The sequence below is a fragment of the Parasteatoda tepidariorum genome, chromosome 10, assembly GCF_043381705.1.
Source record: "Parasteatoda tepidariorum isolate YZ-2023 chromosome 10, CAS_Ptep_4.0, whole genome shotgun sequence".
Classification (NCBI taxonomy): domain Eukaryota; kingdom Metazoa; phylum Arthropoda; class Arachnida; order Araneae; family Theridiidae; genus Parasteatoda; species Parasteatoda tepidariorum.
In genome coordinates, this window is record NC_092213.1 from 14177815 (window position 1) to 14193446 (window position 15632).

At 33.0% G+C, this 15632-nt stretch overlaps 2 protein-coding genes across 4 annotated transcripts in view; one reads left to right on the forward strand and one right to left on the reverse strand.

Annotated features, from left to right (window-relative positions):
• LOC107449418 (uncharacterized) overlaps positions 1-15632 on the forward strand; it is a 314197-nt gene that overhangs the window by 270267 nt on the left and 28298 nt on the right. The window lies entirely within an intron of this gene.
• The window catches only part of LOC107446577 (lysosomal acid lipase/cholesteryl ester hydrolase), a 37899-nt gene that overhangs the window by 8438 nt on the left and 13829 nt on the right, over positions 1-15632 (reverse strand). For both annotated transcript variants that reach the window (XM_043053970.2, XM_043053971.2), the window contains exons 2-6: positions 13014-13215; positions 10773-10887; positions 8489-8639; positions 5863-5955; positions 468-620 (exon numbers count right to left, since the gene is read on the reverse strand). In XM_043053970.2, coding sequence (XP_042909904.1) covers positions 468-620; positions 5863-5955; positions 8489-8639; positions 10773-10887; positions 13014-13215 — 714 coding nt within the window. The remainder of the gene's footprint in view (positions 1-467; positions 621-5862; positions 5956-8488; positions 8640-10772; positions 10888-13013; positions 13216-15632) is intronic.

The window sequence follows — 15632 nt, forward strand, 5'->3', positions numbered from 1 at the left end:
ATAATTCCATGAAAATAAAATACTATAATGAAACAGATTAAAATCTTCACAAAAGACTTAAGGAATATTTTGACTAGATCTGGTTAGTTTGAATTTGTTGGCTATAGACGATGGTCTGGGGTCATGCTCGTACAACACTATGACAATTTGGATCGGGGTACAGATAGTGATAGGAATTATTATCCCTCGACTCTGAGGGTCAAGACTCTAAAATCATCGAAAAAAAGGGTATGGTTTATTCAAAGTTAAGACGTTTTGTGTCTAATTCCATTAATTTAAATATTATTATCTTCAAAAAGTAATTAGCATATTTAAGGTTAGACCTTTGAACCATTTAGACTGAATCCTACTTCTACGCTAAAATCACAATCACTGGGTCAGAAGTCTTAGAGGTGTTCAATTTTTGCTTTATTTTGAGCTTTGTAACGAGTACGTACTATTTGCACTTAACAAAAATTATAACTTACCTCATTCATTTGCTTTGGCTCCCACCCATATATCAACTTGAGCATCTCATCGCAGATTGGTTTAGCTTCCGACTCGCATACTTTATCACTCAGATATTTCATAAGTTCAGAAGTGGGCAAGAATTCATTGTATCCCACTAGTTTTAAGAACCACTGATGAAAAAAATTAAACATTAATGTTTGACAAGAATTTTACTGGTCAATTATAATAAGTTTTCGTACAGAGATGTCCAAACCAGTGGCAGAACTACATCATTTGACTTTCACCATTCAATCTATCTCATTTGTTGATCGTTAATGGCAGCAGTTTACACTATTTTACATTGAAATAAAACGTATTCTTATTGGCTGCGACTAGAAACTGACTGATCAGTGATAAACTTTCAACAGGCAGGTGAGTGAAGTGGCGTCAGCTTAGGCATCTCTATACAGTGCTATTCGGAATAAACACTCTTAATATACAGGCTGCTGACTAAATTTTCGAATCTCCCACTTAATTTTCCTTATAGCTATAGAGATGTCCTAGTCAGAGATTGAACTAGATCAGTGTTCCACTATCATTCAATCAATTTTCATTCGCATTATTCCTATTGGATGAATTGTGTTCTTATCCCAATAAAAACGTATTCCTATTGGTTGCATCTGCAACTGATTGATCAGTGATGGACTTCGAGTGGACAGGCAAGTGAAGTGACGTCAGCTCTGACGTTTCTCTGAAAGTGTGTTTAATGCAGATGGAACTGCTTTATAAGGTGCTATAAAAATTCTGTTTGACGCTGACGAATTGAAACTATAGCCATATACATGGAGTCTAATACAGATGTTTCCAAAATGCATTCTTAAAATTCCTACTGCACCCCAGGGAGCAACGCTGTGACGCGAGTGGGTCACGAGATGTGCATGACTTTAAGTCTAGTATGAATCATAAAATGGTAATTGGTTGCTAGTAAAAGAAAATGGCTCTAGGTGGAGTTGTTTGAGTTTTGAATGTATGTGAGATATGAGTAACCGATCGGGTGGAAAAAATCTTAATATTTCTCATACTCAAGCTAGTGTGAACCTGGTTTTTTTGCAGTTGCTGATTTAAAGAATAAATATTGCTCGAAAATAAATATCGTAAAAGAAATGAGATGGGCCTATATCAATAACTTTATACCACGATTTAAAAACCTGGGTAATATGGAACAATCTTATCCGTCCCACTAAATGAATTGGGTACTTGCAACTAATCTCGTGGTTTCGCATAGTGTGTTAACGTCACAGTTTTAAGGCTCAGGTTTACTATCACGCTGAATTAGTTTTAGGATCAGATTTAATTGGATACCTGCGAGCAACGTCATGCGTGTGTCGAGCATGTTCGGCATACGCGTGACGTCGCTTGCAGTCATTTAATTTCCCTGTAGAGATGTGTTTAAGTTGATTTACATGCTTACAGAAAAAAAAATTATCAAAGACAATTTGTTGCTAGTAGGCATCCAATTGAATACGATTCATTTCAAAGTAAAATAGCGAAAAAAACTGGTTGGCATTAACAACCACAATATTACACAAAGTATGGTGGTATAGTAAGTAGTAAAGTATTAAGTGGTATAGTTTGGTATAGTTTTGCCACTGGGTTAGACATCTCTATGCCTTCAGGTGAGCTTGGTAATTTCTCCTTACTTACATTTTATTTAATATTGTTAGATTCTATGATTTTAAGTATTATTATTCGTAAGTGTTAAAAAAATGTGCTTATTAATTATAATGAAAGTACTTAAATGGATTTCATACGCATGAAACGTGCATTTATATACAAATAACAAATATTATGGAGAAGTGTTTTATAAGAATGGGGTGCCGTATATTTTAGTTATAATATATTAAACGCACTTGCACATTTTGAAATTTTGTTTTATGTACTAGTAATAACAAAAATTATAAAAAAAAAAACTGTAAGACTATATAATAGTATACAGGGTGCAGGATAGAATAAAAAAATAAAATTCGAATATTAGTTCGAGAATTATTAACTGTTATATTTGACGTAAAAATTACCATACAGCCTGCTCTGTAGGCCTCAGGATTGCAACTGCAGAGTTGAAATTTTGCATGCTTAAAGGAGCCTTATTTGTTTAAGGAACTTAGCTCAATTTTTTTTTCGAAATTCTATTTGGTTAGAAAACTTTTTTCATGAATTTTTTACACGTTTTTTTTCGTTTTTTGTAACAATTTGCTATGCTGCACAAAATCTATAAGATTTAGAAACGTGAAATTACCAAGGTATGTAGAAAAAGTACAGAGAGTACGACGAAATTAAAAAAAAAAGAAATTTGACAATGTAGTTCAAGGAAGATAAACTATTAATATAATTAATTAATATATAATAAACTATTAAACAATTATAAACTATTCAGCTTGTTGCGTCGAAAAATACCATTTTTGAATAATCTGTAACCCTCTAAAATGCAACAACGAAGTTAAAATTTTGACGTACTGAAAGAATCATTTTCATTTGTGAATTTAACGTGAATTTTATTTCGATCGATATTGTCCAATATACAGCAATTATTACGATATATATTGGACAGATATTGTTTTATATCGAGCTGTCCAATTTGTTCGAAAGTTAATGCAAATTTAAGAGTTTTTTCGCAAATCTGTTTCAGTGTTTTAGATTTGAACTTTGACTATTTATCCTCTGTTGTCGAAAGTTTTTTTTTTCCTCACCAGATCTTTATTTCTTCATTTTAAAAACTCGTTCTCGTGTATATAACAAGCGATCACTTATTGAAGTGTTATATATCTCATCAACGAATAAAATTATTTCTCATTTATTTCTTCGTATTCCTTTGCATAATCTGTATTCTTCAGGTTAAATTTCTTTTCCAAGTACAGATGATTATTTTTCAAAATTAGGTAATCATCTATTTCGTTACGATTTTCATACTAGCAAGGTGTTCACAAATGAAGCTACGATAATTATATATTTCGAAAACAAAATGTTCGGTAAAACATTGGAAAATTTTGACGTTGGAAGAGAAAAAAAAATTATGAATGAGAAGCCATAGCAGAGGTTGGCAAACCTCCTAGTGTTACGAAAGGTGTTAATAGTTTTCTCATATGTTCAACTCACAAAAGNTCCAATAGAGCATTTGTGGTCCTACTTGGAAAACCAAATTCGTACTGCCACGCTACCCCCTCGTAATGTGAGGAACCAGTTGGTGAGCGCTTGGTACCAGATACCTCAGACTACCTATCAGCATCTTGTGGAATCAATGCTACGGCGGGTGCTAGCAGTTTTGAGGGCTAAAGATGGTCCTACATGTTATTAGCAGGGTGATCATAATGCAATGGCTCTTCGGTGTATAATTGTATACAGGGAGCAGAATAGAATAAAAAAATAATATTCTATTATTAGTTCGAGAATTATTAACTGTTAAACTTGACGTAAAAATTAACATACGGTTCGCTCTGCAGGCCCCAGGATTGCAGCTGCAGAGTTGAAATTTCGCATGCTTAAAGGGCCTTATTTGTTTAAGGAACTTAAGCGCAAATTCTTTTTCGAAATGCTATTTTGTTAGAAACTTAATTCAATTTTAAAAACTTTTTTCTTGAATTTTTTACGCGATTTTTTGCTTTATGTAATAATTTGATATGCTGCACAAAATCTATAAGATTTAGAAACGTGAAATTACCAAGGTATGTTGAAAAAAGTACAGGAAGTACGACGAAATAAAAAAACGAGATTCGATAATTCAGTTCAAGAAAGATAAACTATTAACATAATGAATTAATATATAATTAATATATAATAAACTATTAAACAAGTATAAACTATTAAGTTTGTTGCGGGGAAAAATACCATTTTTGAATAATCTGCAACTTTCTAAAATGCAACAACGAAGTTAAAATTTTGACGTGCTGAAAGAATCATTTTTATTTGAGAATTTAACGTGAATTTTGTTTCGATCGATATTGTGCAACATACAGTTATATCGATATATATTGGACATATATTGTTTTATATCGAGCTGTCCAATTTGTTCGAAAGTTATTGCAAATTTAAGAGTTTTTTCGCAAATCTGTTTCAGTGTTTTTGCTTTGAACTTTGACTATTTATCCATTGTTGTAGAAAATTTATTTTATTCCTCACCAGATCTTTATTTCTTCATTTTAAGAGCTCGTGCTCGTGTATATAACAAGCAAAAAAGTTGCAAAGTAACATTTATATTGAAATTTTTAAAAAATATAAAAACTTAATAGAAAACGAGAAGAAGCGATCACTTATTGAAGTGTTATATATCTCATCAACGAATAAAATTATTTCTCATTTATTTCTTCGTATTCATTTGCCTAATCTGAATTCTTCAGGTTAAATTTTTTTCAAGTATAGATGATTATTTTTCAAATTTAGGTAATCATCTATTTCGTTGTGATTTTCATAATAGCAAGGTGTGTTCACAAATGAAGCCACGATAATTGTATATTTTGAAAACAGAATGTTCTGTAATACTTCGAGAAATTTTGGTGTTGAAAGGAAAAAAAAGTATGAATGAGATGCCATAGCAGAGGTTAGAAAACCTCCTACTGTTACGAAAGGTTTTAATAGTTTTCTCATATGTTCAACTCACAAAAGGGAGCTTTTAATACTGCTTTACCAATTTAGGGATAAATTCGATAACAGAATAATATAGAAAATTTCCAAAAATGTTTTTTTGTTGTTGATAAATTTATGAAATGCTTACAATAGTACTATTAGAGCCGTGGTAGTCCAGTGGTGAGGTAATCGGACTCCGGTCTGGAGGGGGTGAGGTTCGATCCTGGACTCAGCATGACTCACCGAGTGCATGCGATATACGTGTTCGTAAAATCTGTGGAATCGAGAGTCTTGTGATCCGTCACTGAACCATGAATACGGAGATCTGGTTAAAATTTCCTCCCCCTTCAGATCTATGTCTAAATTGAGAAAATTGCCTCACAAATGGCTGGTGCTGCCATCTATCCGTGGGATTCTGAGCTTACATTCTTGCGGTGACTACTCTGTTAAAAAAAAGGAGCACTTCCCTGACTTAATTCGCAAGAGGACAATCGCTGGAGGCCTTTGTTTGTCACATTATTACAAACTATAAAAGTATCAGACAAATTTGACTTATTTGTGCGGTCAAGATACGAGAAAGACAGGTGATCATGTTACAAAGATTTCGTTTTATTATGAAGAATAAATTTTGTTCTTGATAAAAGTGGTCACTTTAGAGTAGTGGTCAATAAGTTTCAAGGGCGGTGAACTTGACAGAGTCTTCAGTGCAAAAAAAATAAAAAATAAAGTGATTGGGGACATGTGGAATGTGAGCAAATTCTTAACTACTTTTTTTAAGAATAATTTTTGTGCAAAGTAAATTTGAATTTTACTTACATCGAAATTTATAGCTAGAGGAGATAGATATTTAATAGCATTTGTGATGTATCCTACGGTGGCCACTGGACCCAAAGCAATAAAAAGTTTGATCTAAAAATAAAACAATTGGAAGAAAAAAAGTGAGATTTTTTTAAATTCGCAACTTTTCATGTATTTTTGCAGAATAAGAAAGAACTGTCAATGCGTTTATGTTAAAAAAAAAAGATACTGATTAAAAGAAATGAAATAATTTCTTTTTGAGAAATATTCATTTCTAGAATTGAAAAGAAAATAATTTTTTGTCAGAATTAAATAAAAAAAAAAGTTCTTAATTTCTATCCCCTGTAAAAATTCCCTCCACATCTTTCAAAAGTAATTCTGCGTCATACTTGTTTTTTTTCTTCTTAGACCCAAATTAAGTAAGAAAAGCGTATTTAATTTCTGACCCATGTGAAAATTCCCTTCACATCTTCCCCTTTTAAGACCCTTCAATAGAACTAAGTTTTTAAAATGTACAGAATTGAAGAAAAGTGTTTGTGTATATTTGCTACAGATGTAAGGCAAACACGCACAACACTGATGTAGAAGAACAAAGAAATGAATGGCGTCCACATAGATTACGGTTCGAACGAAATAGGAGAGGGAATGAATTTACTGAATTCTTCTATTTCTTTAATAGGAATCGAAATTTGGATTGATGATTAATTGTTTCAATTTCTGTAATCTGTTTACATAGTACTATAGAAATATATAGAATATATAGAAATTGGAGCACTCTAACTAGTCGGAGAGATATCAAACATATGATAGAAAGATTTCGTCGTTACAGACACGAAAGCTAGTCAATAAATATGTTGTAATTAAATGTATATTTTCTTTCGTTAATCGCAACTTTAACTTCAATCAAGTAATACTGACATTTCAAACCCCAATCTGTATTAATAATCCGATTTCAAACATTCATCTGATTTTGTAAATGTCATTAAATAAAAATTTTAGTGCACTTAACATTCTAACTTCACAATTAAATTTTAACGTTTAGATGAGGTATTTAAGGCTTTCTCTAATTAGTTAGGTCCGATAATTATACTATGAGTTAATAATTGGAAGACTATTCGGAAAAAAAGCAACATTGGATATTATCATATCAGCTAATGTAAATATCATTTATTATTTATTTTTTCGTTGCTTACACAGTGGTTGAGTAATTATAAGGTCAGAGGCAAGTTGAAGAAAATTTTGCTGGAGTTCGAGTCGAAAAAGTTTATTTAACTTTAACTCCAGTTTCCAAAAAGTTAAATTTTAATTCTTCAACTATTGTGTTATAATATAAAATGAAATTTTAGATAAAAAAACGTTTAATCTAATTGTAAACAAAAAAAGAAATATATAATTTGAAATATCCGTATTTTTTAAAATTTGGTCCAAATTAAGCCCACAAGAAAAATCTGGTGAAGGACTTGGGCTCGATCCTTAGTTGTGGTGTCAAGTCCACACTGCATTAAATCGGATGGTATCCCCTTATCTGGGAAATAAGAGCTGTTTAGCACATTGTCGAACACATTGCCACAATCACGTTTGGTCTCGAAATTGTGGGCCCTTAACCTTCAACTACAACGAACTTTGCGGAAATATTTTACTTTTACCTACAATTATTTGGTTTTATTAAAATTAATTTAAATTATAAATAACTGTGAAAAAAAATTTTTCTTCATAAAATTATTTTGGAATTATAAACCAATTTTATAAATGGTTTCAATGATTAGTGACTATTTTGGTTTCAAAATGTTTTATTTCAGGTGTCTTTCGATTGTTGAAATCAATATCGTGTTTTTTCCCCACTTAAGCGAGGAGAGGAAAACTTGAAAACATATTTAGGATGATATCTACATCTAGAAAATTATTTTTCTTTTTCCACTTTCAACTTTTTCAGCATATTAAAATACATATATCAAAAGTGAAAATGTTTTGTGCAAAATTGGCAATAGTATTTTTATGCTACGACCACATTTGTTTTAGGCAAGTCTGAGAAGTAGAGATTTATAAAAATAATATTAAATAATACTATGTTATAAAAAATGCCCAAATATAAAAAAACAATATTAATGAAATAATAATATTAAAAAAAATATTAAGTAGTATTAAAAATGTCAAAACAGTTTTAAAATTAAGAATTGCAGTATCCTCGTCATAGTTATTTTTGATTGAAACGTTTGCTCATGTACATACGTTTATGGACAAACTTACGAACAGACGTTACGGTACGTCAAACGCTTAGTCATGATCAGAGTGAATTTTAACCAATAGTTTTTCAGTTTTGAAATGAATATTTTCCTATGGCAACGTATAATTTATTCTATGGATTGCCATTTCATCGTTAGGTGGCGCTTTCAGTGACTTTTACTCATTAGCATTTAATGTCTAAACTACTCCCATCTGAAAGTCTGTTTATGCGGGAACAAGAGTGCAAAAAAGGCTTATCTTCGTAACTATAGTAACCGCGAGTCTGATGTCTGGAGGAGTTCTCGTGATAATCGGTCAGTATCCATTTTGACAGGACCAGGTTTTTGGTATGTTCCCGCTGTCAACAAATTAGGGACGTGACAGAGCTTTAACAGGACACTCAACATAAAACAAGTGATACCTTTTCGTTCCATTCTGGGTATTCCGACAGAAGTGCGAATAAAACTGTCGTGCCTTGAGAATGACCGACATAAAATAGCTGTTTCTGCTCTGTCTTGTTTAACATGTAATTCATCATCGCTGGCAAATCCTTTTCCGCCATTTCTTGAAAACTGAAATGTAAAAAAAAGTTAGTTTGCAACATATGTTACGTATTATATCGTGATAATTGTTTGATACTAAATAATAAGATTTGTTCATAATGATAAGATTAAGAACAATATAAGTAATTTGAATGCAGTATTATTGTATCAGGTTGTATTACTTAAACGATAACACGTTAAAACTGGAGTGACATACTCTGTGAGACTTGGAAATTTGAAATTATGGTGTATTGAACAAAATGGAATTTTTTTTTGTGCGTAATTGTAACACAAAAAATGGATAAAAAATTGCTACATAGATAATAAGCTTGTACTTAAAAATAGCACGCGGACCGTTCGGCAGCTCAGGCGAATGTCAAATGATTTAACAGGGATAGAACTACTTGGTGATATAGTTGGTCTATTTGGCATTAAATGTTTTTTGGAATTTAAATTATTACGATAGTTATTTTATTTCATAACCGTCTTTGAACAGCCAACCCAATGTTTTGGTTTATCACTACTAATGTTCACCTCCGTAGTCTAATAATTTTGAGTCCAATCCAGAAGACAAGGGAACACCTGGATCAAGTATTGGGAGAAATTCACTTTCGTGGAGGACTTTTTAAAGGAAATAACCCACATTTTCGTTACATGGGATTCTAACCCATGATCTGTATATTATTGAGGATATCTTACGTCAGCCTTATGGTCAGTGCGAGCCGGGTGCGAAATTCGTATCGACCAGACATCACTGGGATTCGAAAACGAATCACCTCATTGGAAGGCTAACACTCGATAACTAAAGCATCGTGGCTCTACAAAAGTGATTGTAATTTTATGTGCGTTTTCCAATTATTTCTTCTTTTCTGTTATAAACTGTAAAAACAAGGATACCTGTTGAGTAAACTTGAGAGGTTTTAAAGATAAAGGTATTAAATATAATTTTTAATTCTTAATTTTACTCGAATAGTACTTCTGGAAGACGAGTTTGTTTCTTTACATACAATAGTATTTCTTACTGAATTCAAAATTTCAAAAAATAAATTAGGAGGTAGCGTTGATGTGCTATGCATGATGAAAGAAAAAAAGATGTTTAACTCCTTAGCATTGTAATTTTGAACTAATCGAATCCCAATCCAAAGGAACTCCTGAATGAAGTATTGGGAAAAATTTTGTCTTTGTGGAGGACTTTTTGATGGAATTAACCCGTATTTGCGTTACATGGAGAGGAAAACTACGAAAACTTCTCACGGTTATTCTTACGATAAGGGAATTCTAACCCATAATCACACGTACCACTGAGGATATTTTATATCGGCACAGTGATCGGTGCTAGCTGGGGGCGGAATTCATATCAACCAGCCATTGCTGGGATTCGAACCCAGTTCACTTAACTGGAAGGCAAGCGCTCTATACCCTAAGCCACTACGGCTATACAAGTATTATTAATAAAAACTCAATTGACTTGCTAAACATATTAAGCATGTTCAAAAGATGCTAACATAGGTAATGATTATCAAACAGTATCACGCTGATGCCGTCTAAGTACAACGCTCGTACACACAAGTCATCACGGGTATGTCGATTGAATACGACGCTCGTACACACAAGTCATCTCGAGTATGTCGATTGAATACGACGCTCGTACATATAAGTCATCACGAGTATGTCGACTGAATACGACGCTCGCACACATAAGTCATCACGAGTATGTCGATTGAATACGACGCTCGAACACATAAGTCATGACGAGTATGTCGACTGAATACGACGCTCGTACACATAAGTCATCACGAGTATGTCGATTGAATACGACGCTCTTACATATAAGTCATCACGAGTATGTCGATTGAATACGATGCTAGTACACATAAGTCATCACGAGTATGTCGATTGAATACGACGCTCATACACATAAGTCATCACGAGTATGTCGATTGAATACGACGCTCGTACACATAAGTCATCACGAGTATGACGGTTGAATACGACGCTCGTAACGGAAGGGTTCAAATGAAATGTAATATACCCTTGCACAAACATAAATACCGTTTTGAAACGAAAAGTAAGTTGAAACCATTGAAAAAGTAATTAAAGGCTGTACTCAGATTGTTTCTGGTATGCTACTCATTTCTTTCAAGCATCTTGGATTCTGCTCACCTGAAATTCCAAAATGCATATTCACTTGGCTTCAAGGTTTTATGTTGCCTTGAGTAATAATTTCCTCTTGAATTGGCGATCCATACGTCATACCCCAGGTCAGCTAATATAAAACCTGAAATTAAAACGATAAGTTATGGTATTAAAATAACAGAAACACGCACTGATTTCAACATTCATTTAGCTTTAATAAAACTTCACAATTATGTTAATCAAGAAATATTACAATAGTATTATTTATGTCAAAATCAGAATATCCTCACTAGAAGAACTAAGAATAAATGAAATGGTTTATGAGCATTTATAAAATCCCCAAACAGTATCAACCCACTGCTAGATTAAGTTTTACTGTCCACCTGTCACTAGAACACCTCCAGACATCAGACTCACAAGATGGCGATTATTGACATGAAGATTATTGACATTACAGTTAGAATTTCGAATGGGGGGGATATACGGTCATCCGTCTCGCATTGGTTTAGATGGGAGAGACACGTCATTTATTCTATTTTTCCCATTAGAAATGATTTTGTTCTTATTTCCATTACAGCAAACCGACTCAGACTTTTAATCGGGAATAGTTTTTGAGATAGTTGTATAGAGTAAACTTTTTTTTCGATTTTGCAAACAAACTGAAATCTGCTGATATTCATGTTTGTGGTCTCTTTCTTAGACGTTTGATACTTAGATCTTGCCTGAAAGTTAGACGTAAAAGTGAAGAAAAAAAACTTGTTGTAAAATCATTTCAATTATCGCTAGTTTTCGTAGGATTAAAGTAAACTCTTGCTCTTCCTAATTATAAATTATGCATTATTAACACGTTGAGAGCCGCGTCAGTCATCGGTGGCTGACACTGAACTTTCCATTTAGGCCTGCGTCAGCCACCGGTGACTGACACTGAAATTACATTTAGGCCGCGTCAACCACCGGTGGCTGACACTGAAATTACATTTAGGCTGCGTCTGCCACCGCTTGCTGATACTGACCTTTTTCATAGGCCGCGGAAAAACAGCTGGCTGACAGCGTGTAACATGATATAGAACTATAAAATTTTAACTCTTTTATGGAATTGCAGAAAATTTATTCAAAATTTATTTAATTATTGTGATTTTTGGTTTAACAGATTCAATTTAGTAGATTTTTATAAACCACTATTTTTAAACAATTCGTAGGCTTATATAATTCAGCACTTTTGTCAGATATGTCATGATAAACCTTCTAAAAAAAAATAGCAAAATCCGTCTAATATTTGCAAATTTAGTTCGTAGTTATTTACCATGGCCAGATGGGCAAGTCATGTAAAATTAGCGTGGCGTTCGACGTGTTAATTACTCTCTCTCTCTCTCTCTCTCTCTCTCTCTCTCTCTCTCTCTCTCTCTCTNATATATATATAGAGAGAGATATTGGTTAAAATGATGCCAGGCCAGAACAAGATAACAAGATTATAATTGGATAATTAATACGAGTGTCAGTTCTTCGAGCAATATCACAACTCATCCAAGAAGAGAGATGGTCTAAGCACGGATCTCTATAGTAGTCCGGAAGAATGAACACAAACTGTACAGTGTGGGTTAAATAATCGGACTATTAAATTATCGGATTTCTCGTTTATAGTAACCTGTGCAAAGGCTTTCTCCCTTCTAGAAGGTATTGCCCCAGGGCTGCCAACCACTTTAATTTTTAAGAGCACTGCTTGGTGAGTAAAATATAAATATTTTTCTTAGTCAAAAATAAATATTTCTATTAGTCAAATATAAATATTCATAATTGTTATATATAAATATTCATGTTGCTAGCATATTATGCTAGATAGAGCTATTTTGTTTTTCAAAATGAATTTTATCCTTAAGTTGCTTTTTCGAGAATAAGAAACCTGTCTTTGTCAAAATCTGGCTCAGAGTTGAAAGTAGGACGGAAAAGAAAAATAACTGGTAGTAAAATAATTTAATTTTTGTTCTTTTTCGTCAGGCGTAAAAATAAGCTTATAAAATTATGAATTGCACTTCACTTCTAAATAAACTGTAAAGAAATTTTTTTATAGTCATGGATAATTTTATCTTATCGAAAACAAGCTATAATGAAATGATTTTCTTTCTAGTTTTTCTCTTTTCAATTTTGATTTATATGCACAACTTGTTATTTTAATGTCATTTATTCAGTTTAAAACGTTCGGTACTTATAACTTAATAGTTTTAAAAAATTTAAAAGCTATTTAAAGTTTAAAAAGTTTTTTTTAATTACCCAAACTTTGATGGGGAAAATTGAGTACCCAATCAGATCCAGCTGACAGAAGTCCATGCTGCATAAGGACTACTGGCTTGCTTTTCTGACTGTACAGTTGTTTCCTACCATTGGGTATTCTTTGTACTGAGAGCAAATACCCATCGGAAGTCTCGATGGTATGTTCTTCCAAAGGATAACCTTTAGATACGATTAATTCAGACTGAAAAAAAAATATTGCCCTGATCAATACAAAAATACATTTAAAAATACGCTTCACAACAAGTTTGAGTGTGTTTTTTTCTTAGATGAAACTTTTTGATTACGTTTAATCTTATAATATACATAGGGAATAATACATAGGGGAACATAATATACAGACATCTCAAATATATATTTAGGAGACGAAGGTTACTTCCTTAAGGCCTATTTAGACGATCCAATTTCTTGGACAGAGATTGATTGATATTGATGGAAACTTGTTTTGCTTTGAGCTTGGATTGTGTAAGCAATCATCCAAGAACTTGGTCCAACTTCTTGGACGATAGTAAAGCATGTTCTTTTTTCCATCCAAGTTTTTTCTCCCTTAGCCAATCAGCGTCTTAGGTTTTGTGACGTCAACAAGCAGGCAGCAAATGATGTCATTTTTTTGTCTGTTTTCATATATTTTAGTCCAAATAAATTGATCTGTTGCGGTTTATTTGTGTTATTATGAATTTATTTGAATTTATTTAGTAATTTTAAACTTATGTAAGTATTATTTTATAATGTTGAATATGAACAATGAGCATGCGCAAGTTTTTCTTTCGACGAATCAGTGACATTCAAGAAATTGGATAGTGTCGACGAATCATCCAATTTCTTGGACAGAGAAATCCCTCCAATTTCTCGGANCAGAGCAAAACAAGTTTCCATCAATATCAATCAATCTCTGTCCAAGAAATTGGATCGTCTAAACAGGCCTTTATACATAGGGGAACATATTATACAGGCATCTAAAGAATATATTTAGGAGACAAAGGTTACTTCCTTAAACATAACAAACCGGTTACACACCTGTAAACCAGTCCTACAAGGCTTAATGTGGCCCCTGTGCAGAAAGGTTAAAGCAACATTTAGGGACACAGGTTCTTGTAACGGATTTGCACCTCTCCCTCCTCCCAAACACCATTGGGGTAGAGCAGGCGAAGAAGAGTTTTTCTCTTTTTATTTATTGTCGGTTTGTTCTGCATTTTTACACGATTGATAAACAGTACTGCACTATTAATTAAAATATTTCTTTGAGAATACATTTAAATCAGCCATGTTGATTAAATATGCTAAGACATTTTGACCTATAAAGAAGGAATAAAATGGCACGTGGCGGTATTCTGTGTACCCAACCATGCATGTAGAGTTGTCTCCAAAGACTGGTTCCTAGGTGACGTATCTCCTGTCACTTCGCATCTTATGCGCATGTGTTGGGTACACATGACACTCTGCTAAATCTGAGTATGTTGCTCATCCCGTAAGTTGTTTTTCTGGTATGCATAGTACACCGAGCAGTTTCTAGCTTTATTTACATATTCGAAAAGCTGGACTTCTACATTCTACGTCCAAGGTACTAATCGTGATAACTCACCAAATACAGGGTACCCATCACATGGAAAAATTAAAGAGCGATGACGAACTTTTCTCAAGACTGCTTAGATTTCATAAAGTCCACTTCAAATTTAGTTTCACAAAATCAGTTTTTCATACCACGTAAAACGAAATGAAAATATTTTTAGTAGATATGAATGCTTCAATGTATGTATATTTCTCAAACTTTAGATACTAGTACTTTATGACAATTTCCAAGCCGAAGTTGGTCAAAATATATCAGATTTGAAGAGGATGTACCAAATGAGCTTGATAAATTAGTAAAAATCAAAATAGTCTATCATGTGCCGTTTTTGTTGAAAGAAAGTCGCCAAATTTTTAGCTGATTTTCGGATATCTCGTGTCCTACTAATGCATTTAAAGCCTCAAAACGTAGTAGATATTTTGTCGCCAAGAAATACCCCCAAGATAGAGCAGCCCTATTGTCAATGAGAATGAATTACCTTTACATAGCTGGCAATATGTATGGTCGTTGAGAAAATTTTACTAAGTGGTAGTATGATAATACTTAACGTACTAATAATTTTCTAATACTTGAGCTACTTCGTTAACACTTAAAAGCATAATTGCTTAACGGAACACAGGGGTTCGTTTCTATTGGAGATGAATGAAACAGCCACTTAGACTCCAAAATGAATTTATCATCAAAAAATCTATAAAGAATATAAATCTATAATCTTCCTGAAAATACAGCAATTTCTTGAACTCAATTTCAGCTCAAATAACAGTATATTACACAACAAAACAAAGACTTAGAAACCTGAGACTCACTAGAACACTATTGAACACTATTGTCGTCGTAAACAGACTAATCCTCTGACGAGGACAATCCTATCTATATAGGCTTGGCGAGGCTTCTATAGGTTAAAGTTCTATTTATATAGGTTTGAAGTGGAAATTTCTGAACTTTCGCCATGATTATAGAAGATTTTCATATTACTTCTCAAAAATTATCGAGTTTCGATCCCTTCGAAACTCGAATTTTTCTGAACTATTATT